General features: G+C 33.7%; 1 protein-coding gene across 6 annotated transcripts in view; it reads right to left on the bottom strand.

The window, feature by feature from the left end:
- Positions 1-26,405, bottom strand: part of TENT2 (terminal nucleotidyltransferase 2) — a 68,549-nt gene that overhangs the window by 27,671 nt on the left and 14,473 nt on the right. For 3 of the 6 annotated variants that reach the window (XM_057307257.1, XM_026498728.4, XM_026498729.4), the window contains 6 exons: positions 13,086-13,200; positions 12,906-12,997; positions 11,065-11,143; positions 9,279-9,348; positions 1,919-1,995; positions 1,404-1,532 (listed from right to left, as the gene is read on the bottom strand). In XM_057307257.1, the coding sequence (XP_057163240.1) occupies positions 1,404-1,532; positions 1,919-1,995; positions 9,279-9,348; positions 11,065-11,143; positions 12,906-12,997; positions 13,086-13,200 (562 nt within the window). The remainder of the gene's footprint in view (positions 1-1,403; positions 1,533-1,918; positions 1,996-9,278; positions 9,349-11,064; positions 11,144-12,905; positions 12,998-13,085; positions 13,201-26,405) is intronic. The other 3 variants (XM_057307258.1, XM_048221142.2, XM_048221143.2) reach the window with 1 other exon arrangement.

Here is a 26,405-nt window from a genome sequence, read left to right as displayed (position 1 = left end):
CCAAGCATAGAGCCTCACTGGGGGCTCAATCCCACGACCCTGAGATCATGACCTGAGCTGAAATCAAGAGTCCAACACCAAACAGACTGAGCCACCCAGGCACCCATAAAGTACATTTTTCTAAAGAAGGCAATCAAATTAAAATTTCTAATTGTAACCCAAAAAACTGGAAGGAAAGGACACATATTATGAATGTTCATGCATGTTAAATGCTGTAGTCAAATCTAATTTTTAAATCACAACTAATGTCTATTCATTTTTTAGTTTTAGTTGATACTTAAAAAGTACATTTGACTAAACCTAAATAACTCTGATAAATTTCTGGCACATAACTTTCCAAAATTTATAGACATATGAATATATATACAAACTCTAATACAGATACTATTTTTAAAATAAAATTGGCATCATGTTGTATATGAGAGTATATCATGGGTATTTTCTTATATCATTAAATATCCTAAAAGCATCATTTTTAATAGCTAACATTATAATTAATTCAATCATACCCCATTCTTAAAAACTTAGATTATTTCTAAGCTTCTGTTATTTCAATAAACACCACGAAAATCAGCCTTATATATAAATTCATACATGCATCCCTGGTTACTACCTTGGAATAAATTCCTAGAAATGCAAACGCTGAATAACACTGAGTCAAAGGGTATGAACATAAATATTACAACAATGCTTTCTAAACTATGGAACTATCATTAACCCAGAACAGATCAGACCCTAGACATCCTGATAAAGGGTCTTCTAATTACGTTAACATCAAGTATTTCACCCAATCTCCATGCCAGCTCACAAGGAATAAAAACTTCTTTCACCAAAAAGAAAATCCTGTCCCAAGTGAAAAACAAAAATATGATGAATGGTGCTTGAGCTTATATTTATAGACCTTCTGAACATGCATGTGCCTCAACATAATGGGTCCACAATACAGTGGTAAAAGTTCTTTGAATACAAAAGTTAATACTGAAAAACTGTCAAAAAATAAAAAACACAGTGAAACTTCCCTTATAATGTTTTCCAGGGAATAACATTTCTTCTTTTTGGGGGGGAGAGGGAGGGATGAGGTGGGCAGAGAGAAAGAGAGGGAGAACCTTAAGCTTGAGCCTTAAGTACTTTCCAAAAAGTACTTAACGATCTCACAACCCTGACATCATGACCTGAGCTGAAATCAAGAGTCAGATGCTTAACTGAACCACCCAGGCACCCCCAGGGAATAATATTTCTAAAACATTTGTTCAAAGCAACAAATTAGGAAACATGGTTTTCTGGGCCTTAGAAAGAACTTTTTAAAACACTGCTGTCTGAAGACAGAGTCAACAGAGAAGACATCATAATGAAGTTTAACTGTGTTTTCATTTTAAAAATTGGGAAAAACACAAAATACTTACTTTGTAAATAGTGCAAAACCATCAATACAAGACTATAGCTGCTTAAAGTACCACGACTGGCATCATTTATCTCATGGTGACTCGCCCACTTCTTAATCACCAGTACTAATGGACGAACTCGATTTTCAACTGAAAGTAAAATTAAAACTTAAAAATGGTAAGAAAAGATTACGTTTTCTTTGAAAGCTTATATCATTTCCGAACTATAACAAGAGCACTGCCTCCCTATTTATTAAACATTATATTCACCATAAATGTTTCTTGCTTTTAGAAGGTATCTTAGTCACCTTTTAAAAATTACCAAAAATAAAAATTATCAATTATTAAATTTGTTTTATTGACCTATAACTTCAGTAGTATATAATTTTACTGTAGCAACATATTATACATATAATAAAAGACACTATGCATAAACATAATTAAAAAGATGTCAGTATTTATTACAAACATCCTTCAAAAGGAATAAAGAATGAAGGATAGAGAACCTGATAATTATTTGGAAATAAAAAACTTACGGTATGCATAAGTTCTGAGAAGGAATGTGTTTCTTATTCCAACAATATTGTTTACATTCAAGTCGAATTCCACACAACTATGAAAAAAAAAAAACATAGCTCAAGTGTTTTTAAACAAACTAACTCCCTAGTAACTACATTAATATTCATCTATCCTATGATACAAAAATAGCATGAGCCCAAAGACCAAATACTTTAAAATGAGGCACTAAACAAGAATAAATACATACTCAGTACATATGATTTAGTGTATATTCAAAATGTAAAACAGGATTACAGTTGCAAGATCCATAATGTACTACTAAGGCTCCAATTATCCTTAATAAAAGAAATTTTAAAATTTTGCAGTCCTTTCCAGATAAACAAAACTATGTGACCAAAAACATTTCTGGCCAAGTTATTCCACTGAGTTATATATTCTCAACTAATTTGGAATTAAAGCATCATTTGCTTTAAAACAATAGAAATAATATGCAAAATAAAGAATAGGTGAAAAAAAAATAGAAGGAATCTATATATTAAAATCCCTCCAAAAAGGATAAGACATAAGTAAGATATAAATTATCATACCAAATTTAGCTACTGATATCTGGGAAGAACAAACACATAACAGAAGGGTTACTTCTTTGAAAGCAAAGATATCATGCAATTCACAATTTAGAAAATAGGGTAATAATGATGGGATCTACAAAGAAAGGCTAAATCCAAAATAAAAGGAAAGATTAATGAAAATTATATTATAAGGCCCAACTTGTTCTGCACACTGAGTTTTTCTACAAAAAGACTGTCTAAAATAAAAACTTAACAAAATTCCTTTCTACAAACTTTTAATTACAAAATTTGAAATTTACCAATTCAGAGTTTCTTGTTTTGGGAAATGAAATCCTATAATCTTTCAATTAACCACGCATATTGTTAAAATGGATAGTAGTATTAAACACTTCAGATATATATATATTTGCCTTTGGGAAACTTATGGCAACAATGAAGATATATTCTTTTTTTTTTTTAAAGATTTTATTTATTTATTCGACAGAGAGAGACAGCCAGTGAGAGAGGGAACACAAGCAGGGGGAGTGGGAGAGGAAGAAGCAGGCTCATAGCAGAAGAGCCTGATGTGGGACTCGATCCCGCAACGCCGGGATCACGCCCTGAGCCGAAGGCAGACGATTAACCGCTGTGCCACCCAGGCGCCCCTGAAGATATATTCTTTAATTGTATCTGTGCAAGGCTAACATTGAAACCAGTTTGCACTTCTATGTAACTCAATAAAAAGGAAAAAACAGACGGAAACCAGTTTGCAATTAAAAACTTTTCCAAAAATATAATTTCAGAGCTTTAAAAATATCCACAGTACTTGCTTCAAATTCTACTTCTGGAAATACTAAAGTAATCCTATATATATATATATATATATATATATATATATATATATATATATGGAAAAAAGTTTATGTAACAAAATGCTTATTCTAACAGGGGAATAAGAGTTAATCACAATATATTTATTCAATGAAATACTACTGAAAAGCCATTAAAACTGAAGTCAGAAAATAATAAATGATAAAAGCAAATACCATGACATATGGTTAAATAAAAAAGTATAATCTCAATTTTAATTTTAAAAACTCTTACGCATCCATATGCATAGAAGAGGGACTGAAAGTTTTACAGCAAAATGTTAACATCACTTAAATCTTTGAGTCTTAGAAGTAGACTTTTTTAATGGTCTATATAGAGACTATAAAATGGTGTTTATAAAGAACACTGAACAATGAAAAAAGTTTGTATAATAATCTTAAATAGAAAAAGAAATGCACCCAACACAGGAGCACCCAAATACTTAAGGCAGTTAATAACAAACATAAAGGAAATAATCGACAGTAATACAGTAATAGTGGGGGTCTTTAAAATCCCACTTACATCAATGGACAGATCATCCAAACAGAAAATAAACAAGGAAACAGTGGCTCTGAATGACACATTGGACCAGAGGGATTTACCAGATATATTCAGGACATTCCATCCTAAAACAGCAGAATACACATTCTTTTCAAGTGCACACGGAACAGTCTCCAGAACAGATCACATATTAGGCAACAAAGCAAGTCTCAAGGAATTAAAAAACGATGCATCTTTTCTGACCATGCTATGAAACTAGAAATCAACCACAAGAAAAAAATCTGGAAAGAGCACAAATAAATGGAGATTAAATAACATGCTACCAAACAATGAATGGGTCAACCCAAAAAAAACAAAGAAGAAATAAAAAAATACATGGAGACAAATGAAAATGAAAACACAATGACCAAAAATGTTTGTAAAGTAGCAAAAGTGGTTCTAAGGGGGAAGTTCATAGCAATATAAGCCAACCTCAAGAAGTAATAAAAGTCTCAAGTAAACAACCTAACCTTAACCCAAATGAGCTAGAAAAAGAACAAAAACCCAAAACCACTAGAAGGAAGGAAATAATAAAGATTAGAACAGAAATAAATGACATAAAAACTCAAAAACAAAAACAAAAAAACACAGCAACAACAATAGAACAGATCAGTGAAACCAGGAGCTGGTTCTTTGAAAAGATCAACAGAACTGATAAAGTTTCAGCCAGACTCATCAAAAAAAAAAAAAAAAAGAAAAGAAAAAGAAAGCTCAAACAAAATCACAAATGAAAGAGGAGAAATAACAACCAACACCACAGAAATACAAGGGATTATAAGAGAATATTATGAAAAATTATATGCCAACGAATTGGGACAATTTAAAAGAAATGGATAAATTCCCAGAAACATATAACCTCCCAAAACTGAATCAGGAAGAAATAGAAAATGTGAACAGACTGATTACCAGCAGTGAAATTAAATTAGTTATCAAAAAACTCCAAACAAATAAAAGTCCAGGACCAAAAGTCTTCACTGGTGAATTCTACCAAACATTTGAAAAAGAGTTAATATGTATTCTTCTCAAGCTATTCCAAAAACATAGAAACGGGAAGCTTCCAAATTCATTCCATGAGTCCCATCATTACACTGATACCAAAACCAGATAAACACACTACAAAAAAAGAGTATAGGCCAATATCTCTGATGAATATAGATGTAAAAATCCTCAACAAAATATTACCAAGCCAAATCCAACAATACATGAAAAAGTCATTCGTGACAATCAAGTGGAATTTATTTCTGGGATGCAAGTGTGGTGCTCGGTATTTGCAAATCAATCAGTGTGACACGTCACATCCATAAGAGAAAGACTAAAAATCATACAATCATTTCAATAGATGCAGCAAAAACACATGACAAAGTATAACATCCATTTTTTTTAAGATTTTATTTATTTATTTGAGAGACAGAGACAATGAGAGAGGGAACACAAGCAGGGGGAGTGGGAGAGGGAGAAGCAGGTTTCCCACTGAGCAGGGAGCCTGATGTGGGGCTCAATCCCAGGACCCTGGGACCATGACCTGAGCCGAAGGCAGACGCTTAACAACTGAGCCACCCAGGTACCCCAAAACATCCATTTATAATAAAAACTCTCAAAAAGGTAGGTTTAGAGGGGGCATACCTCACCATTATAAAGGCCATATACTGAAAAACCCACAGCTAATATCATACTCAACAGTGAAAAATTGAGAGCTTTCCCCCTAAGAACAAAGACAATGGATGCCCACTCTTACCATTTGTATTTGACATACTATTGGAAGTCACAGCCACAGCAATCAGACAAGAAAAAGACATAAAAGGCAACCAAATCGGTAAAGAAGTAAAACTTTCATTATTTGCAGATGACATGATACTATATACAGAAAACCCTGAAGACTCCATCAAAAACTAAACGAACTGAATTCAGTTAAGGTTGCAGGATACAAAATCAATGTACAGAAATCCACTGCATTTCTATACACTAATAAGGAAGCAACAAAAAGAGAAATTAAGAAAGCAATCCCATTTACAATTGCACCAAAAAGAATAAAATACCTATGAATAAACTTAACCAAGGAGGCAAAAGACTCATACTCTAAAAACTATAAAACACCGATGAAAGAAACTGAAGACAATACAAATAAATAGAAAGATACTCCAGGCTCATGGACTGGAAGAACAAATATTGTTAAAAGTCCATACTACCCAAAGCAATCTATCTACAGATCTAATGAAATCCCTATCAAAATACCAACAACATTTTTCACACAACTAGCACAAATAATCCTAAAATTTGTATGAAACTACAAAAGACCCCAAATAGCCAAAACAGTCTTGAAAAAGAAAAACAAAGCCAGAGGTATCACAATTCCAGATTTCAAATTATATTGCAAAGTTGTAGATACCAAAACAGTCTGGTACTGCCACACAACAGACACGCAGATCAATGGAACAGAGAGCCCAGAAACAAACCCATGATTATGTGGTCAATTAATCTTCAACAAAAGAGGCAAGAATATGGAATGAAATAAAGACAGTCTCTTCAACAAATGCTGTTGGGAAAACTGAACAGCTACATGCAAAAAAATGAAACTGGACCACTTTCTTACACCATACACACAAACTCAAGAGATTAAAGACCTAAATGTGAGACCTAAAACCATAAAAATCCTACAAGAGAGCACAAGCAGTCATTTCTCTCACATCAGCCAAAGCAACATTTTTCTACATGTGTCTCCTGAGACAAAGAAAATAAAGGCAAAAATAAACCACATCAAAATAAAAAGCTTCTGCGCAGTGAGGAAACAATCAACAAAACTAAAACAACCTACTAAACGGGGGAAGATATTTACCAATGACAAACTTATACAACTCAACACCCAAAAAACAAAATTCAATTAAAAAAAAATGGGCAGAAGACATGAACAGACATTTCTCCAAAGACATACAGATGGCCAACAGACATGTGAAAAGATGCTCAACGTCACTCATCATCATGGAAATGCAAATCAACCACAATGAGATATTACCTCACACCTGTCAGAATAGCTAACATCAAAAAACACAGGAAACAGTAAGTGCTGGCCAGGAGGTGGAGAAAAAAAAACCCTTGTGCCCTGTTGGTGGAAATGCAAACTGAAGCAGCCACTGCGGAAAACAGTACAGAAGTTCCTCAAAATATTAAAAATAGGACTACCCCATAATCCATTACTGGATATTTACCCAAAGAATACAAAAACACTAATTTGAAAGGATATATGCACCCCAATATTAACTGTAGCATTATTTACAATAGCCAAGTTTGGAAGCAACCCAAATTTCCAAGAGATGAATGGATAAGGATGCGAGACAGATAAACACACACACACACACACACACACACACACACAATGGAATATTACTCAACCATAAAAAAAAATCTTACCATTTGCAACAACATGGATGGAGCTACAAAAATATAATAATACTAAATGAACTAAGTCAGAGAAAGACAAGGACAGGTTACCATATGATTTCACTCATGTGGAATAAAAAAACCAAACAAATAAATGAACAAAGGAAAAACAAATGAGAGAGACAAACCAGGAGACATATTCTTATCTACAGAGAACAAACAGATGGTTACCAGAGAGGAGATGGGTAGGGGAATGGGTGAAATAAGTGATGGGGATTAAAGACTACACTTATTATGATGACCACTGAGTAATGCACAGAATTGTTGAATCACTATATTGTACACTTAAAACTAAAATAACTGTATGTTAACAATACTGAAATTAAAATTAAAACTTAAAAAAAAAAAAAGACGGGGGTGCCTGGTTGGCTCAGTTGGTTAAGCATCCGACTCTCCATCTCTGCTCAGGTCTTGATCTTAGGGTTGTGAGTTCAAGCCCCACACTGGGCTCCAAAAATTTTAATTAAAAAATCTAAAAAACTACAAAAAAGGAATAAAATTTGTATATAATTACAACTACAACCATATATTTTTTTAAAATGATTATAATAAGCTAATAGTTTTATTTATGTTTAGTTTATCTCCCTATAAAGTGCTTTAGAAAACTCTACCATTATTTATTTGGTAAAAATTCAATAAATATTTATAGATTGGATGGATATTTGGATGAATGGAAGGGAAGACATGAGCCAGGCATATACCTAAGAATTTGTTTAAAATATATATATTCAGTCAATTCTAATTATATGCAGTAATTATGTTCTAGAACGTCACAGTAAACATTGAATTAGTGAATACGAAACCACTGCTCCTAGGGGAAACAAAGGGTTAGGTTTCTACAAGTCTTCAGTCAAAATATTTTCATCAATCGATCAAATGTAACTTTTTTAATGTGTTTTCATTTAAAGACAACTTATTCACTGACAACGAACTCATGGCCAAGCGCCCTGTAATGCCTGAACAAAGCATATCTAATACATGTATTCTCCATAAGGCACATCACAGCTCTATACACAGAAACAACAGACAGTAACTTAGCCCTACGCCAGGGGCTATTTTAAACAGCAAAGGCACTCATAAAAAGCACCAAAATGTAAAAAACATGGCACTAACTGGATTGTGAAAAGAGTAATTGTTTACACTGTAAGAGGTGAAACAAAAAGGCAGAGTCTCAGATTGTTTAACCTCAGTTAGGAACCGGTGCATTCACTGACTCAGAATGTTTTCCACTCTGCACATGTCTACAAATAACCATGAAGGTGCTGCAAGTATTAATTTGGAGGATTACAAAATAAATTTCATCAAGTAGGCAAATTCGTAAAGAATCGATGAATAATGGGGATCAAGTATGTATATATTTGCACTTACATGTAAACAATTTCAGTATTACTTTTATAAAACTAGACTAGAAAACCTAATTTATCACAATCCTATCTATTCTTTAGAAAACAACAAATCTTGTTTAACCAATGAAATAGTCAACACCTATTTACATTTTATATTCAGATATTACATAAAAGATTCCAATCCCAATGCCCATTAAGAATTTCAGAACCAAGGCTGGTAGAGTATACAAACAGATGTAATTATATTTGTAACAATCCCTTGATAGAAATACACATCAAATTACAAAATACACATCAAATTTCATCAACTATGTTCTGAAGAGTGATTACATTTCCAAAAGGCAAGAGATCATTTTAAAAATGTGAAATGTAAATATATACACATATTCATATATACACATATTCTTTAAAATGGATAGTTTCAAACACTCAAAATGTCAAGCAGAATAACTAAGCACAGTTAGGCATAAAAAATTGCTCAGACTATTCCAAAAAATCATCTCAAAGACCAAATCAAGCAGTTCTAAAAACTGATGAAGCTATTACACTGTAGCATACATTTCTTAATTATCTGCATCAAAAGAACATCTAAAAATGATCTAAAGCAACTGAAACAAGAAAATTCAACAATTACTTGCCTGACTTTATCCCTGAACTTCACAATTGGCACTTTTGCTCGAATCAGCTGAGGTCTCTCAATGTAGCCAGCTGAAGGATAAAGGATAATATAAATACCTGTAAATGTTTCTCAAATTCAGTGTTCAAATGCACATTTTTAAAAAACAGTATTTTACTAAACTAAAAACAATTTAAGAAAATAGTCCTTGATAAGAAAGCAAAAAGGGACATTATCACATCCTTCTAAGACTGAAACTTCCAATACCATTTAGAGGGATTTATATTAAAATTCAGAAATGTCATCTAATATCTAATAATATTCATAAAGAAATTCATCACAGCATTATAAACATGAAAAATATCTAGGCTAGCAGCAAGGGGATAGCTAAATTCTGGTATAGCACAAGGCAAAATATTATGGCAGCCATAAAAATCCTACTTATAAAGAGTCTTTAATGTGGAAAGGCCTACAACATGACACATGGAGCACTGATACATTTAAATAAGTATGATCTCTAAATGGAAGAATACACGTATTCATATTTTTATTCCATCAAACTTTAAAATTTTTTTTGAAAATAATACAAGTTCATTATAGAAAATTAGGAAAATACAGAAATATATATAAAAAAAAAAATCCCTGCAAACTTTTCCCAAAGGAACAATTTCCTAATGCTATAACTAAAGAAAAGCATAACACCAGACTTAAAAATGAAACATTTTCCTGTTAAAATGACTTTACCACCAAAATCATAAAATATGTCAAGCTTCAAATAGAATTTGTGCAGGAATTCAATGAGGTATAATGACAATAAGATTAAGAGTTAAAAGTGGTAAGTTCCAGGTACAGGTTCTGACAGCAACAAACTATACTCCTCAGGCAAATTACTAAAAGCACTGATCATCATTCTCCTTAACTATGAAAAATCACAACCAAAAATACCTTTGAATTAGATGATTTCTATCGTCCCTTCTGTTTTTAATATTTGATTATTCTAATAATAGCTATGGAAAATCCATTTAAGGTATGAATTACTCCTTTATTTTACAGACGTGAAAACTTAAGTCCAATAAATCACTTATTTCTCTCCAACAATAGATATTATTTGTCCAAGGCAATAACTTGTCACTTGACTTTGTATTTTCCAGGTCAAAGCCTGACACATAGGAGTTATCTGTTAAATAAATGGACACAGCTCTTTCCAACATCACACAGGTAGAGTGACTTCAACTGTCCACAATATTCTGTGGAAATTTAAAATAAATTATTTGAGATGGCTTAACATGTGGATTAAAATCTGCTTAGCTCACTTATTCAAGAATAAAATCTTACAATAAAATGGTTAAGTCAATAATTTTGCTTTTTGTTGGAGTAATTCATTTATGGGCTTCATGTTCAGTGATCCTATTTTTAAAATGTGACGTCATAAACTACATGTCATTGCAAAACAGATGAAAATCTCATTTTCCCACATGAATATTTTATCTGTATCACTCTTTTGGCTTTTCACAGATACTTTGCACTACAGCTATTCATATTCAGGCTTTGGCTTTCCCCATTGAGAAAAAGAACTGAAGCTTATATATATTTGACTTCCCAGCGCATGCAGTGGGATTACCTTACAAGTAAACTCAATAAAGAATTTCTATCTTTCTAATCAAGAGTTAAAAAGAATTCATTTGGAAAAAAGGATCCATATTATATCTATCCTGACCAGACAAACAATTCTTACCAGAAAATAAAGTGAGAGACATATTAAATAGTTATGTCAGATGACATAGGAACTTGAGGCATATGAGACTTACAAAGTCTAGTACAGAAGTGTTTATGGACTAAGGTGAGAATATGCCGTGCTTCAGTCTTCTGATTTACCTGAAAAAAACACTGAAAAGTTAAAAATAAAGTGTTTTTTCATTATCTTTCTAAATTTAGTGTTTTATTTTCTTAATGTTTCTCATCAAAGAGAAACCATACAAAGTAAACTTTTCTTTGGAGTTATTTTTCAATATACACTAAATTACATTATAGAAAACGTCAACTTTTATGCTGTCTTTCACATCAACATTCTTAAATCAATTCCTAATTATAAACTTAAGGCAAAATTTAAAAAATATGTCATTTTTTTAAACTTTAGTATAAATGTACATAAAGCAATCTCCTCCTAGAAACACATGGAGGGCACCTGGGTGGCTCAGTCGGTTAAGTGTCTGCCTTCACCTCAGGTCATGATCCCGGGGTCCTAGGACTGAGCTCTGCACCAGGCTCCCTGCTCAGTGAAGAGTCTGCTTCTTCCTCTCACTCTACCCTCCCCCCTGCTCCTGCTGTCTATGTCTCTCTCTCTCTCTAATAAATAAAATCTCAAAAAAAAAAAAAAAAAAGACAAAAGAGCAAACAGAATTTTAACTTTCTGTAACATATTATACTTCCCTATCTAGATTGTGAGCTTCTTAAGGAAAAGGTTCAAATCCGTGGTGTCTCACTCTAAGTTCTGACATGATTCAAACATATGAACAAAAGAGGATTAGTGGGATGTGGCTGAGTAGAGCCTAACTCGAACTCTGACAGAAAGATTTAATTAAAACTCTAGTATTCTTCACTGCTTATTATTTCTGAGGCTTTTTTTCAAAGTTTCCCTTTACATGATTTCAAAGCCTAGAAACGTGTCAGTTTCGTTCCTGGAATAAATATCTTTCTGCTTTGCAGTAACTAGAAGCCAATTTTGTTAATGAAATAATAAAAATAATAAAAATATATATGATTCAGTAGATATGTTTTGGATTTTTAAAGAGGTGGAATGTAATAAGGCATATTAAAATTATTGTGAAATTAATCTTTGGTAATTCAGAAGAGACCTCAGCATATTAAAAAGACTACTTCAAGTTAGTTTCATGAACACCAATTGCTTTGGTATTAAGAACCCACAAGAGTATCAGTTAATAGGAAATTCAAACAAACATAAAACTAAATAAAAAGATTTGGTTGCTAAATAAAAATAAAAAGAAACAAACTCAAAATAACACAGAAAAATACATTCAATCACAACAGTCTTTTTTTAAAAGTCAGTGAAATCCCTTTTTGTATTCCCAAAATAAGAACTCCAAACCCCATAGCATTTTCAAAGGGGAAATAGGATTAAAAATAGAATCACTTATAATTCAAATGGAAAGGAAATATATCAAAATAATACACATACTCTTCTTGTTGCATCCTGGCAACATATCCAATCCAATGACATTTCAAAATAGAGGCAGAGCAAACATAATAAAGCCATCTTACTTTAACAACTTGAAAATAAATTAATGCTAAAATCCCGTTATGTGTATTTGTGCATGTGCAGATGCCTTAAAAGAAAAGCAGCTTTTCCTGGCTTTCCCTGAATTACTATGAAGATAGAATCCAAAGAACTAATTAAAACAAAACAAGTTTTTCCTTCAACAACTTTTTCTTCAGTAGGCTTCACACCCAGCACGGAACCCAAAGTGGGGCTCGAATTCACGACCCTAAGATCAAGACCTGAGCTGAGATCAAGAGTTGACGCTTAACCAACTGAGCAACCCAAGGCACCCCTCTTCAACAACTTTTACATGAAATTTCTTGAATGACTTAACATGAGAAGAACACTTGCAATAAATGTTTCATTACTTACTGGTTCTTCTTTAACAACTAGGCATAAATCACCATCACTGCTCCGGGTACCAAATCCATTTAAAGAGGACCCAACCAGAAAAAGTCTGCTTTCTAGAGAAATAGAATGGAATTATAAGGATTATTTAAAATTTAAAGTAGGAATGCTTATACAAAAGGCATGCAAAATAGGGAAACATACGTGGAAATAACAGCTGAATTTCTCTCTGCAGCTGTGTTCGACACAGTTCTTTCTTCTTTAAATCACTTACTTGCTGCTGACATGCTTCAAATAACTCCAGTATCTGCTGACTCAACTTGAATCCACCGCAAAAAAAGTAAAAATTTTGTTCAGAAATGTAAAAGTAATTACCATACTAAGAAGTGTAAAACAACACTACCAACGGTATTTTAAAAATGAGTATTTATTATCTCCTTAACACTTTCTAAAACTACTGTCACTCGATAGTTACTTAATAACTGAAATAGTTACTAACTTTCCCAAAGTACAGTATCATTGATAAGTCACAGAAAAGTACAGTTGGTCACAGAAAATTCTTAATGAGTGTAACCCATGGGACAGGAAACTACAATCTTCGCTTGCTGCCTGTTTTTGGAAGGCACATAAGCTAAGAATGGTTTTTACATTTTTTCAGGGTTATAAAAACAAACAAGTAAAGATATGCAACAGAAACATATGAGTGGCAAAGTCTAAAATATTTACTATCTGTCCCTTTAAAAAAGAAGTCTGCCAAACCCAATATTCATACTACCAATAACAAATATTAACAAATTTGAGAAGAAAAGCCCCTGGTTGTCCTTGCCCATGCAAACCGTCCTCCTTCCCCATTTTTACAATACTGGCCCAAACCCTGTCTTCTTGTTGCCATCTATAGATAGATCTCCTTGTTCACCTACCTATCTGGTTCACACTTTCCCCTCCAACCCCACTCTTACCATCATCACAGGTAATTTCCTCATCTACAATGGGCTACATATCACACATACTCCCACCATTTCTGAAGTTCTCTTACTTCAATCTTTTTCATCACATTACACTCCCACAGCCATAACATGGTCTTTACAATAAAAGAGAACAGACCTCTGAAACTTTAAATTCCAATCTACGATCCTGGCTACAATCTCCTGTCCAATTCTTACTTTCTTACCCCCCTCATACCTGCTCCAGAACCGCAAAGACTTGGATTCCACAGACCTTTTTTCCCAGCTCATTAGCACCTGAATGGTATAACTTCCTTCCCTATCCAGTCTATACCACAAAGTGCATCCCCTGAACCACTCTCTTTTATCAGACCTTAACTTTATACCCTTGTCATGCTCAATCTAACACCTGTCCTAAAAAATCCTAATCTTAGGTTTATACAAACAACCACCTTCTCAGCTCTTATATCAGAACATAAAACTGAAAAAAAATTTTTTAACCACAAAACTGGCATCTTTCAACTTTATATTTTAAAGTCTAGCCTAAGGTTGGTCCTTAGCATCATTCAGACTTCCACGCCTCTTGTTAGATTTTGCTGTCATTTTTCACCATCATCGTTCTAAAATCTTTACTACTTTCCTCAAGTCCCCTATACTTACCTCATTCTCTTTAGCAAATAACTTTACATAAAGTTTACTAAGAAAATTGAAAATAGCAGATATAACATTCCTAAGCTTCCTAACTGCAAATTTTTGCAAACTAACATATCTGAATGAATCTCATCTCTTTATCTCTTTGTCAAACTGTTCTCTTCCCCTGTTCAAAGTTAATCCCTCTACCAATACTTTTGAACCAAGCCTCCTGGTCACTTCCAGGGCACAAATACTTCCATCAGTTTTTCGATACCGCACTTGCATTTTCAACCTCTCCCTCTCTAGGCCTTCCCCAGGGTCCATGACCAGGCACAAGTCTCACCCATCATATAAAATGTTTTCTTAAAACAGACAAATAGACAAAACAAAACAAGAGACTCATATAGAGAACAAACGTAGCTGTCAAAAGGAAGGTGTGGAGGAATAGGCAAAATAGGTGAAGGGGATGAATAGATAGAAAGTTTGTTACAAAATAACTATGTTACAGGGTTGAAAGGGCATAGGGAACATAGTCAATAATATTATAATAACTTTATACTGTGACAGAATTACACTTAATGTGGTGAGCATTTCCCAACATATGTAATTGTCAAATCACTATGTTGTATACCTAAAACTAATATATTGTTATATGTCAACTGTACTGCATTAGAAATAAAATTTTAATTAAAAAAAAGAAAAAAAAATTTTAAATAGACTAACAAAAAAATAAACATAACATTTTCTTTTGTCATGTTCAGAATACACATTTTAAGGCGGTAGAGGCAGTGTGGGCAATTAGGCAATGAAAGAGACATCATTTTTAAAATCCCTTTGATAACAACACTAATATACTTAACTTTAATATTTTAATAGTTTTTAATAACCCTCCCTCCACAAAAGATAGAGCAACCAGAAGAAGACAAACATATAAAACCACACCAAAATAAAATAAAACAGGGCTAACAAATGCAAAACAAATGACTATGCATTACTCATGAACCCCAAAATATGAGCAATTGGGACCAAATACCAATAGCAGCAAGACCCACATGGTACCAGAAACATTAAGAAAAAAAGGAAAAAGATTTTGGACAGTGCTGAAGCCAGACCATCCAGAAATCAAATTGCCTATAGGTAGTACTTCCTGCCCACTTCCTCAAATTGAGGAATCCAATTCAGAGTGGAACAGCAACAAAAACTGGGGGAGAATTCCACAGGCTACATGTGAGAGTTCACAGGTAAATCCAAGAGGATCACAGAAAGATCAGAAATCTCAAAACAAAGTGAAAGCTCCCTTCTAAGATAAAGCAACACACCAGCAGAAACTGCCAGCAGGAAAAATCTAAACAGTAGAGAGCCATAAGGGGCAAAGAAAACACAGTCTAGAACTAAAATGATTCTGACTCCCAGGGGACATCTGACAATGTCTGGCAACATTTTTAGCTATCATAAGGGGGAGGGGGGGTGCCCATAAGGTGGTCACTGGCATCTAATAGTTAGAGGCCAGGAAGCCACTAAATATCCTACAATGAATAGAACAATCCCTCACAGCAAAGATTATCTGACCCAAAATGCTGAAAAATCCTAGTCTACATAGAAGAAAAGAAAAAGGAGAGAAAAGGTCTCGGGAAGTTTATTTCTGAATATTACGTACTACAGAAGAGGATTCCTAAAGCCATACACATCTAGGAAAGCTAGTCTGCCCAACCATCCTGTATTAAAACTAATACAGGAAAAGGCACCTCACTCGTATTTGTATTTCCTAAATGCAAATTCTGGAATCTCAGAAAGAGTGGTGAGAATGAGAGGACAGAAAAAATATTTGAAGATATAATGTCTAAAAAGGACTCTGGTCAATTCTCAAAGTTTTTTTGGTTTTTTGTCTTGTTTTGTTTTTTTAAAGATTTTATTTATTCATTTGAGAGAGAGAGAGAAAGAGAGCATGAGCAGGGGGAGAGGCAGAGAGAGAAGGACAAGCAGACTCCCTGCTGAGACAGGAGCCCAATGTGAGGCTCGATCCCAGGACCCTGAGATCATAACCTGAACCCAAGGCAGACACCCAACCATCTGAGCCACCCAGGTGCCCTTCATACAAAGTTTTTATATGAAAAATGAGAATAGAGTAACACTCCTACAGATAATAAGGCACACCAGAAAGACATGTCCACAAAACTAATGGAAATTTTAACAAATAAATCAAGCCAAGGCTTTCTCTCTTATGTTTTAATTTTCCAAAAAGATAAGTGACTATAAAGTATATATACTAGTACTAACAAAAAATGACTTCAAAATCTACATTTTAAAAACTTATCAAAGGCAGCAAAAAACAGTAAGAATTTAGAAATATATTTACCAAAAGATATATAAAACTTGTACACTTAAAATTACTAAGTACTGATGTGACGAATTAAAAACCTAAATAAATGGAGAGCTATACCATGTTCATGGATCAGGTAACTATTGTTAAGATGTTAATGCTCCTGAAATTAATCTACAGAGTCAATGCAATCAAAACAAAATAAAATATCCTGCAGGTTTGTTCCTAGAAGTTGAGAAAGTAACTTTAAATTTTATTTGAAAGGCAAAATATCAAGAATAGCCCCCCCCCCAAAAAAAGAAAGGAAGAAAAAAGTTGGAGGATTTGCCTTACCAGACTTCAAGACTGACTTACTATAACAGTTACAGTAAACAAGAAAGATGGGACAGGCAAAAGGGCAGATTAAAAAGATAATAAAAAATACTGAAATATTTGTGAATATAATGATATGATACCTTTCATGTACTTCAAACTAATGAGGAAGAGATGAAATAAAATTGGTAGTTATGTTGGTAGTTTTTAAAGCTCAGTGATATGAGGATTTATGATACTATATTTTATTTTGTATATATTTGATATTTTCCACAAAAACCTTTTTAAAAGCATCCAAGTTTATACAATATTTGAAAGAAGTTGCCAGTAAAGTGGTTAATATAAAATTTTAAATAACACTTGAACAATTAAGTTTTATTGATTTGCAGGATTGGCAAACTATGGGCTGTAAGCCAAATACTGTCCCTGAACTGTTTTGCAGAGGTAGTAAGATAAAATAATTTTTACATTTCTAAAACATTGCTTCAAAAAGAGAGAAAAGAAAAAAGAATATTTAACAGAGGCCCCACATAGCCCACATGTCTAAAATATTTACTACTTGGCCCTTACAGAAAAAGTTTTGCCAATCCCATGACCTAGAGAATCAGTTAGGCAGATCAACACAATCCTAGAACAGTAGGTACTACTCTACATATAACCACATTTCTTGGGTAACAAAAAGAAATTTCTTTATAGTAATGCTCAAATGAAATTTTATCATATTTATAAAGTTCTTTCATCTGAATGATAATTCATATAGAAACATTCTTATAAAAAAATTATGATTATGTGAAAAATATAAAATTCTATATACTTGCTCCTTTCCCTTTTTTACATTCATGGAAACATTTCTTCTCTTTCAAGTACTGCTATAATGGAGGACTAACAGGTTCTACACAAAAGAATTCTCCTCACTATCTAGCTATTTACGTAGAGATTCACATTATCAAACTATGTTCCTGCATCCTAGAACGGACACCATATAGGATATAGAGTATAAATGAGACAAAACTCAAAATAATTGTACACACATGCTGAAATAAGACTTCTAAAATTCAAAGAAATATTTCAGAAGGTGGCTCAATGTTCTTATAATTCAGGGGGGTGTGGAATGTATGATATGCATTCTCCTTGGCTGATGAATATCAAGCATCAAATATTCAAATCATATATGTAATACCAAGGTTACTATGAATAATGGCACTTAGGAACTTTCTTTAATTGCTTTTGTTTCACTCAGAAGCATATTTTTCCTAATCCCTGGTTTAAAAAAATTATTCCAACAAAGTATCCATATAATAAAGTTGTTTCAATCTCTACCATACTACCCATTTAGGCTGCCTGCCAAGATCTATTACTTTAATTTAAAAGTAATTGTATAAGATATCTCTTTCTCACTATAGTAAAAGTTGTCTCTGTTCAAAACTATACAAAAGATTTGCCTACATATAGTATAAAATACTAAAATTAATGTTTCTTCCAAATATAAATGTTCATTTTTCCTAAAAAAATATTATAACCTGTCTTCAAAGTCAGGCTCAAAGAAATTACCAATGAAGTTACTATCTTAGGTCAACACAAGCTATCAAGGACAAGTATAGATTGAGATTCAGAGAAGTTTTTAAATGTGTCAATAAATAAAGCTTAAAGTATAACTTTCACACGTCATTCTCAGCAGCTTCTACATTTGTCCGTGTCAGGTGGGTCCCCAAGTAAAAGAAAGTAAAAAAAACCTTTCAGCCAGGATTACCAAAACCTGATCATATACTATATGAAAACGGTAGCAGGCTTTTGACCAAATGTAAATGCTATCTGAAACAACAAATACAACTCAGTAACAAGCTTTCAAAGACAAGAGCAATGAAATTAAATATGGTACAGAAAACATTAGTTATTAATTCATAAATATTTGAACAAAAACTGGCAATTCCTCAGGCTCTCTCCTGCTCTCTTCCCTCAGACAACAAAGACAGCCATAATCTTTGTTACATACGTAACTCTGGAAAAATAAAGCTAGATATGTAATAAAAGTTTAAATTCATTATTGATGCTAAATTCCCTTTCCCTTAAAATTAACTAAAATAAAATAGAATCAGGAAAATGTCATGCCAAAAACAACACACTACTTGTTAGTGTGTTAAATTATTACATTTTTGCGTGGAGCAGAGTCTTCTTAATTTATAAATTGGCACACTGATTATGCAGTTTGAATTACTGATTTCTTTCCCTTTAGTCTGATTACTTTTAAGCATGCATTATTACTGAACTTGACCAAGAAATAAAAGGAGAATGGAAAAACAAAACAAGCTTTCACTTGTGCAGAGTCCGGGCCTAGATTTTCTAAAGAAAGATATATCTCAGTAGCTTTCAAAACTTTTCTGACACATATATTATAAAGATAGAGCCCTAGGAATAAATTTAACCAAGGGGGTGAAAGAGCTCTACAATGAAAACTATAAAATATTGACAAAAGAAATTAAAGACAATTAAATGGAAAGATATTCCACATTCATGGACTGGAAGAATTATTGTTAAAAAGTCTAAATCAATCTATAGATTTAATGCAATCCCTATCAAAACTCCAATGGCATTTTTCACAGAAATAGAAAAAGCATTGGTAAAAGTCCTATGGAAACACAAATAACCCAGAAAAGCTGTATCAATCTTGAGCAAGAACAATGGAAGCATCACACTGCTGATTTCAAATTATATTACAAAGCTATGGCAATCAAACTAGTATGGTACTGGCATAAAAACAGACACAGATATCACTACAGAGCCCAGAAATAAACCCATATGTATACAGTTCACTTATCTTTGACAAAGGAGCGAAGACTACACAATGGAACAGACTACACGAAAAGGATATTCTTCAACAGTGTTGGACAAACTGGCTATCTACATGTAAAAGAATGAAAAGAATGAAACTGGACCCTTATCTTACACCATACACAAAAATCAACTCAAAGTGGATTAAAGATTTAAAAGTAAGACCCGAAACTGTAGAACTCTTTAGAAAACATAGGGTAAAAGCTACTTGACAGTAGTCTTGCAATGATTTTTGGACCTGAACCTAAAAGCACAGGCAACAAAAGCTAAAATCAACAAATGGGACTACATCAAACTAAAAAATTTCTGCACAGCTAAACAAACATTCAACAAAATGAAAAAGGAACCTACAGAATGGGAGAATACATTCGCAAACCCTAGATCCAATGAGGGGTTAATATCCAAAATATATAAGAAACTCATATGACTCAATAGCAATCAATCAATAACCCAATTTAAAAATGGGCAAAGGACCTGAACAAACATTTTCCAAAGAAGATACACAAATGCCAACAGGTATCTAAAAAGATGTTCAACGTTACTAATCATCAGGGAGATGCAAATCAAATCCATAATGAGATATCATCTCACACTTGTTAAAAGGCTATTATTACCAAAAAGTTAAAGGCAACAAGTGTTGCCAAGGATGTAGAGGAAAAGGAAACCCTTATACAGTTGGTGAAAATGTAAATTGTTACAACCACCCTGGAAAACAGCTGGAGACTCCTCAAAAAATTAAAAATAGAACTACTCTATGACCCAGCAATTCCACTTCAGAATATATATTCAAAAGAAATAAAATCACTATCTCAAGGTATCTGCACGTCCATGTTTTCATATACATATTTACCCACACATACACACACACAATGGAATATTATTTGGCCTTACAAAAGGAGGAAATTCTGCCATTTGCAACATGGACAAACCTGGAAGACATTATGCTAAATGAAATAAGCTAGATAAAAAAAATAAAATACTGCATGATTTCACTTATCTTAAAACTTAAAACGTCAAATAAATAAGCAGAGAATAGAACAGTGATTATCAGGAGCTGGGAGGTATGGGGGAGATGGGGTGATGTTGGTCAAAGCATACAAACCTGCAGTTATAAGATAGTTCCAGAAATACAATGTACAATATGGTGACTTTAATAATGCATTATATACTTGAAATTTGCTGAGAGAGTAGATTTTAGTTGTTTTCACCACAAAAAAAATATGGTAACTGTATGAGGTGAAGGACATTAGCTTGATTATGGTAGTCATTTCACAATTTATAGACATTATAGTGTACACCTTAAATATATGTAATTTTTGTCACTCACACCTCAGTAAAGCTGGAAAAAAAGAGGTAGGTAAGAGATGTGGGCATACACATTTTAACTACAGTTGACCTTTGAATAACACAGGTTTGAACTGCACAGGTCCACTTAGACTTTCTTCAATGAATAACATATAATACTATAAGTGTATTTTCTCTTTTGTATGATTTTAACATTTGTTGTCCAGCTTACTTTATTACAAGAATACAGTATATAATACATATAACATACAGTAGGCTATCAGCAGAGAAGTTTTTTGGGTGTTAAAGTTACACAAGGATTTTCAACTGCGTAGGAGGTTGGCGCCCCTAATCATGGTGATGTTCAAGGGCCAACTATATTTGAAATTCAGTGAACTAACACTTTACAAACATTTTATTCCCTTTTTAAATCTGTTTCTAAATAAGGGCAATAATGAAATTAAAAAAAAAATTTAAAGATCGAGCCTCTGAGAGATCTGTAACTGTCCCTAAACTGTTCCTCCAAGGGTGCCAAGAGGATTCATAAAATTTTCTCCTTTCCAAAATTAAACATTATACAAGGTATCTTGAGTAATTCATTCATAATCATCTTTTTATTTTATAATCAATACCAAGAAAACCTCAGTCTAACCTCATCTCAACCAAAAATTCAAAATCAATTACTTCAATTCACATAATATCTTCAAACTAACCAGAATTTCCAAAGAACAGTTACAATAGACAGAATTCAGGAGCTTGGTTAACTCTTGATTCCTCTACAGCCTTTTTTGTCCAGGCAACCATATATTCACCTAAAAGCTAGAGTGAAATAAAAGTTAATTCAGAAAGATAATTCAGATATTTTACTTAAAGAGTTGTCTGTAAATACAGCAACTTGAAAAACAGACAAAAGATTTTTAAATGGAGGGAAAAAAGTAAGCTCAGAGGGTATTCATTTTCAAAAACTTAAATCTTTAGGTTTTAAAACACAGAATATGAATTTTCAAAGTAATTAAAACTTCTACTAACAAAATCTTTCCTTGGAGCTTGCTGAACCAGCTGACTGATATATTATTAATTATAATAAATTCATTATTACCAATCTCAGATCGGTCCTCTATATTTTACAGCAAATACTGTTTCAAGTCTTCTCCATTCTACTTCTCTAGTCACAGCTTGATTTCCAGCACTCAGTCAACGCTATTTCAAACCTCCTCCACTATTCTCAAACCTTGGACATCCACTTCATTTTCCCCACTAATAGATGACCTTACACAATAACTCAGAAAACAGGAAGAAACCATTCAACTAGAGGAACTCCACTTCAACTTCTCCATATCAAACTTCCTGGTTATCTACACCTATCCTCCCCTCCTATCCTCCAATTCCAAAAAGCTTTTCTCTTACCTAAAGCCAATCATTCCACCTATAAGCAGGATCCATGCCCTTTCTACCTTCTGAGGAACATTATTATGATTGTTTTTTTCTTTGCAGAGTAGTCAATTTCCTCTCTCTCCACTAAATCTTTCCCATAAACGTTTATATGTGCTTAAAGTTTCTCCAACCTTAAGAATTAAAAAAAAAAACTTTGTTCCCACTTCAAATCTTTAGCTCCTCCCCTTTACAGCCACACTGCCCAAAAACAGTTGTATATACCTTTAGTTTCCATTTCTGCTTTCCCATTCTTTCCACAAACTACTTCAGTCTTGAATCCAGGCTCTCTTCTCTCCGTGAACAATCAGACCCACTCTCTTGGCTTCAATTACCATCTATAATGCCAATGATTACCAAATGTACATTTCTGGTCAGTGTCTTTCCTGTGAATTCCAGATCTGTAATATCAAACTATCATTGCTAATATCTAATTTGATGTTTCAAATGCACAATAAAGACATGTCCACAGACTTCATGCGGCCCCTACTTAAGTAATCCTCCAATTCCTATTAAACACACACACACAAATATTGCTCCTCTTCCATTTTGTTCCATCTCAGTGAATGATCCTACCATTAATCCATGTAGAAGCCTGAAACTCTCAGTACCTTCTTGTCTATCTAATCTAGTGGTTCTCAACCAGTGGCAATTCTGCACGCCCCCCCCCCCCGCCCACCCCCCACCCAGGGGATATTTGGCAATGTCTGTAGACTTTTGTTTCTCCTAACAGGATTGGTGGCATCTAGTGAGTTGAAGCCAGAAATGCAGCTAGACATTCTAAGATACACAAGACAGCCCCTCCACATTAAAGAAAGTTGGTCCAAAATGCCAAGAGTCAAGAGGCTTTGGTGACATAATCTAATCTAATTACCAAATCCTATCAATTTCAATTCCCAAATACAGCTTAAATCCAACAATTTCTCTTCATCTTAACTACCAACACCTCATAATTCAAGGCACCACACTACCTTTCACCTAGAATACTACAATAACTTCCCACATCTATCCTTGTTCAAATTCATACAGTGAAGTCAAAATAATTTTAAGTTACCTCTCTTCCCTGCCTGAAAAACAGCCTGCATGGTTGAACACCAAAATAACATACTAATCGTTGACCCTTTCCCCACTTCTCCTACCACACTTCAGCCACTCTCCCCTAATCAACCAAACTCTAGCCACCTTGGCCTCCTCTCAGTTCCTTGCATACTCCATGTTCCTTTCTACAGTAGGACCTTCGAAGATACTGTTCCTTCTCTCTGAAGCATTCTCTCCAACCACACCTCTCTTTCACTAGTTAACCCCTACTCATCCTTCAGATCTCAGCTAAAACATTACCTCCTGTAGACCATCCCTGACCTCAAAAACATTCTCTCAGCACTTCAATTTTCCTCCACTGCACTTACAAATCTATAAATAAAACTGTGATTTGAATGGCTCTTCTTTAATGGTTCTCCCTCTCACTATACTGTATATATATGGTAAAGAGACCATGAGTGTATATTTAGCACAACACTGTGGTACAACACTGTAGCACAAAAATAATGGCACTCACAAGTATTTGTTGAATAATAAACACAGAATCTAGTCTACTCCAAAGAGTTTCAATTGTTATTTTTATTACAGGTGACTTCAGGATTCATATCTCTGACCCTGCTTTGCTTCTGAAATATATACTGCCAATTCAACTACAATACATTTTTTCTACAGTACCAATTAGCTTATAGACAACTGATAAGCAGGTGAATGGTATCAATTCAACATGTTAGTCGAGTTCATTTGTACACGAAGCCAAAATTATGCATCATAACCTTCACGAGAAAGAAAAAGAAGTCCTCAGTTTGGCACAGGTAGAAGTCCTTATAGATCTAACACAACTAAAAATAAGTTCCCACCTATTTGAATTCCCACTATATTGACAGTTCCCATCCAATAAAGCATCCTGTCAGCCTCAAACAGCTCTCTGCTGATATATTTCCTTCTGTGTCTACTAACAGCAGCCGTACTGACCTAGAGCTCCACTTTTAACTGCCTTGTCTCACTGCCCACCACAAGGCAATATCTCAACTCTACTTTGTATATTTTTAATATCCCCTGCAGCAGCATCCAGCCATACTAAGCTGCCTACCTGGTCTGACCAAGTTATTTCCCAAGGTCTCAATTATTACTTTTGATAGTATTCTGCTTACAAAATTGTTTAGATTTTGAGTAGCCTACTCCAACTCTACTTTCCCATAGCCCTATATTCTTAGTGTGCAATATGTAGAACAAGCTTTTTCTCAAGAGCACAAAAATTACACATCTTACCAGAGTTCCAAATAGTTCTTGACTAGTTCCTCAATTTATACACCCCAAATCTATATTCCTTATCTCTGTTAGTAGTCCAAAATCAAATTATTGGAGTCACATATGCCTCTCTCTCTCTCTCTTCCCTGTATTCAATGATTCCACACCTTCTACCACTTTTCCTTACGCATGGTCTCTCACATCTTTCTCACTACCATATGCCGTAACTGAAAGCTTCAACACGTCTCAGCTGAATGAATTCAACAGCCTTCAAAGTAATAATCAGTTATCTTGCATGTCCTCCTTATTCCAAGCTCAACTCCACTAAACCACAGGAACTATCTTCTCCAAAATGCCAATCTGATTGTGCTATTCCTCAACTCAAAAACCTTCAATGGCATTCTACTGTGCATTCAAGGCCCGAAACCACTATCCCATTTTTTACTTCACACTGAAGCTCCCATTCACTTCACACTGTAGCAGAGGTAAACAGAGATAAACAATACAAATCATTGAGCACACTGCTGGCAAAGAAAGATACTTATTAATATTAGCTATTACTGTCACAGATTACCTGGTGTCACAGTCAGTTCTAAGAATGTCATCTCCCTACCCTTGATTTTAAGCATCTTAAGTTCCTCCTCTTTGTATTATCAGAGACAAGGGTCAAATCTCGGTTGTGTCACTTACTAGCTGTGACCTTGAGCAAGTTATTTAGCTTTCTGAGCCTCAGTAAAATTAGGATAATATCCATGTCATGGGGTTGTTGAAAAGACTAAATGACATAACATATGTAGAATGCCTAGAAGAGAAAAGACATCAATAAATGTTAGTTTTCTTTAAAAGTGTTCGCTTAAAGAATGAACACAGAACTAACTGCTTGCCTTCTTTCTCCTACGACTAGGCAGGTAGAGAGAAGCACTCAAAGAAATTGGCTTAACAACAAAATATATCTTTATCTTTCTGAAATAAATGCTTACTCCAAAAACATAAGATTTAAGAGAGTCTTTTCCTATGCTATTAAGCAAAGAAAAAGCTATTGATATGGAACCATACTTTACTAGATGATATATACTGACTAATATAAATTGTTATTAAATTTACTGAGACTCAATATATATTTAGTCTATATGCAGAACTACCAGTTATTTAGTTAGTTCAAATAGTTAACTATTAAACATATAAATACATGCAAAAATATAGAAAGCTTCAATACTTATAAATTCCATAAAAAATGAGCCCGCATACATACATTAAAAACCCACATATAGTAAAAGATTCTTATATATTCACTCAAAGAATTGGTCAGACTTGATTTATACCACAAGCTTTCACATTTTAGCATTACAAGAGTTTCTTTAAAATGAGAAAGCAAAGAAAGGAGAAAGAATGGGGGATGGGGAGGGTGGTGGAAATAGAACCAAAACTTCTCAAGTTAGTCTTTTCCCATTTTACTTTGCCTCTTCCTCTCTCCTGCTGATTTTG

Source organism: Ursus arctos, unplaced genomic scaffold (assembly GCF_023065955.2).
Source record: "Ursus arctos isolate Adak ecotype North America unplaced genomic scaffold, UrsArc2.0 scaffold_5, whole genome shotgun sequence".
Classification (NCBI taxonomy): Eukaryota; Metazoa; Chordata; class Mammalia; order Carnivora; family Ursidae; genus Ursus; species Ursus arctos.
This window is presented reverse-complemented; position numbering and strand designations above follow the sequence as displayed.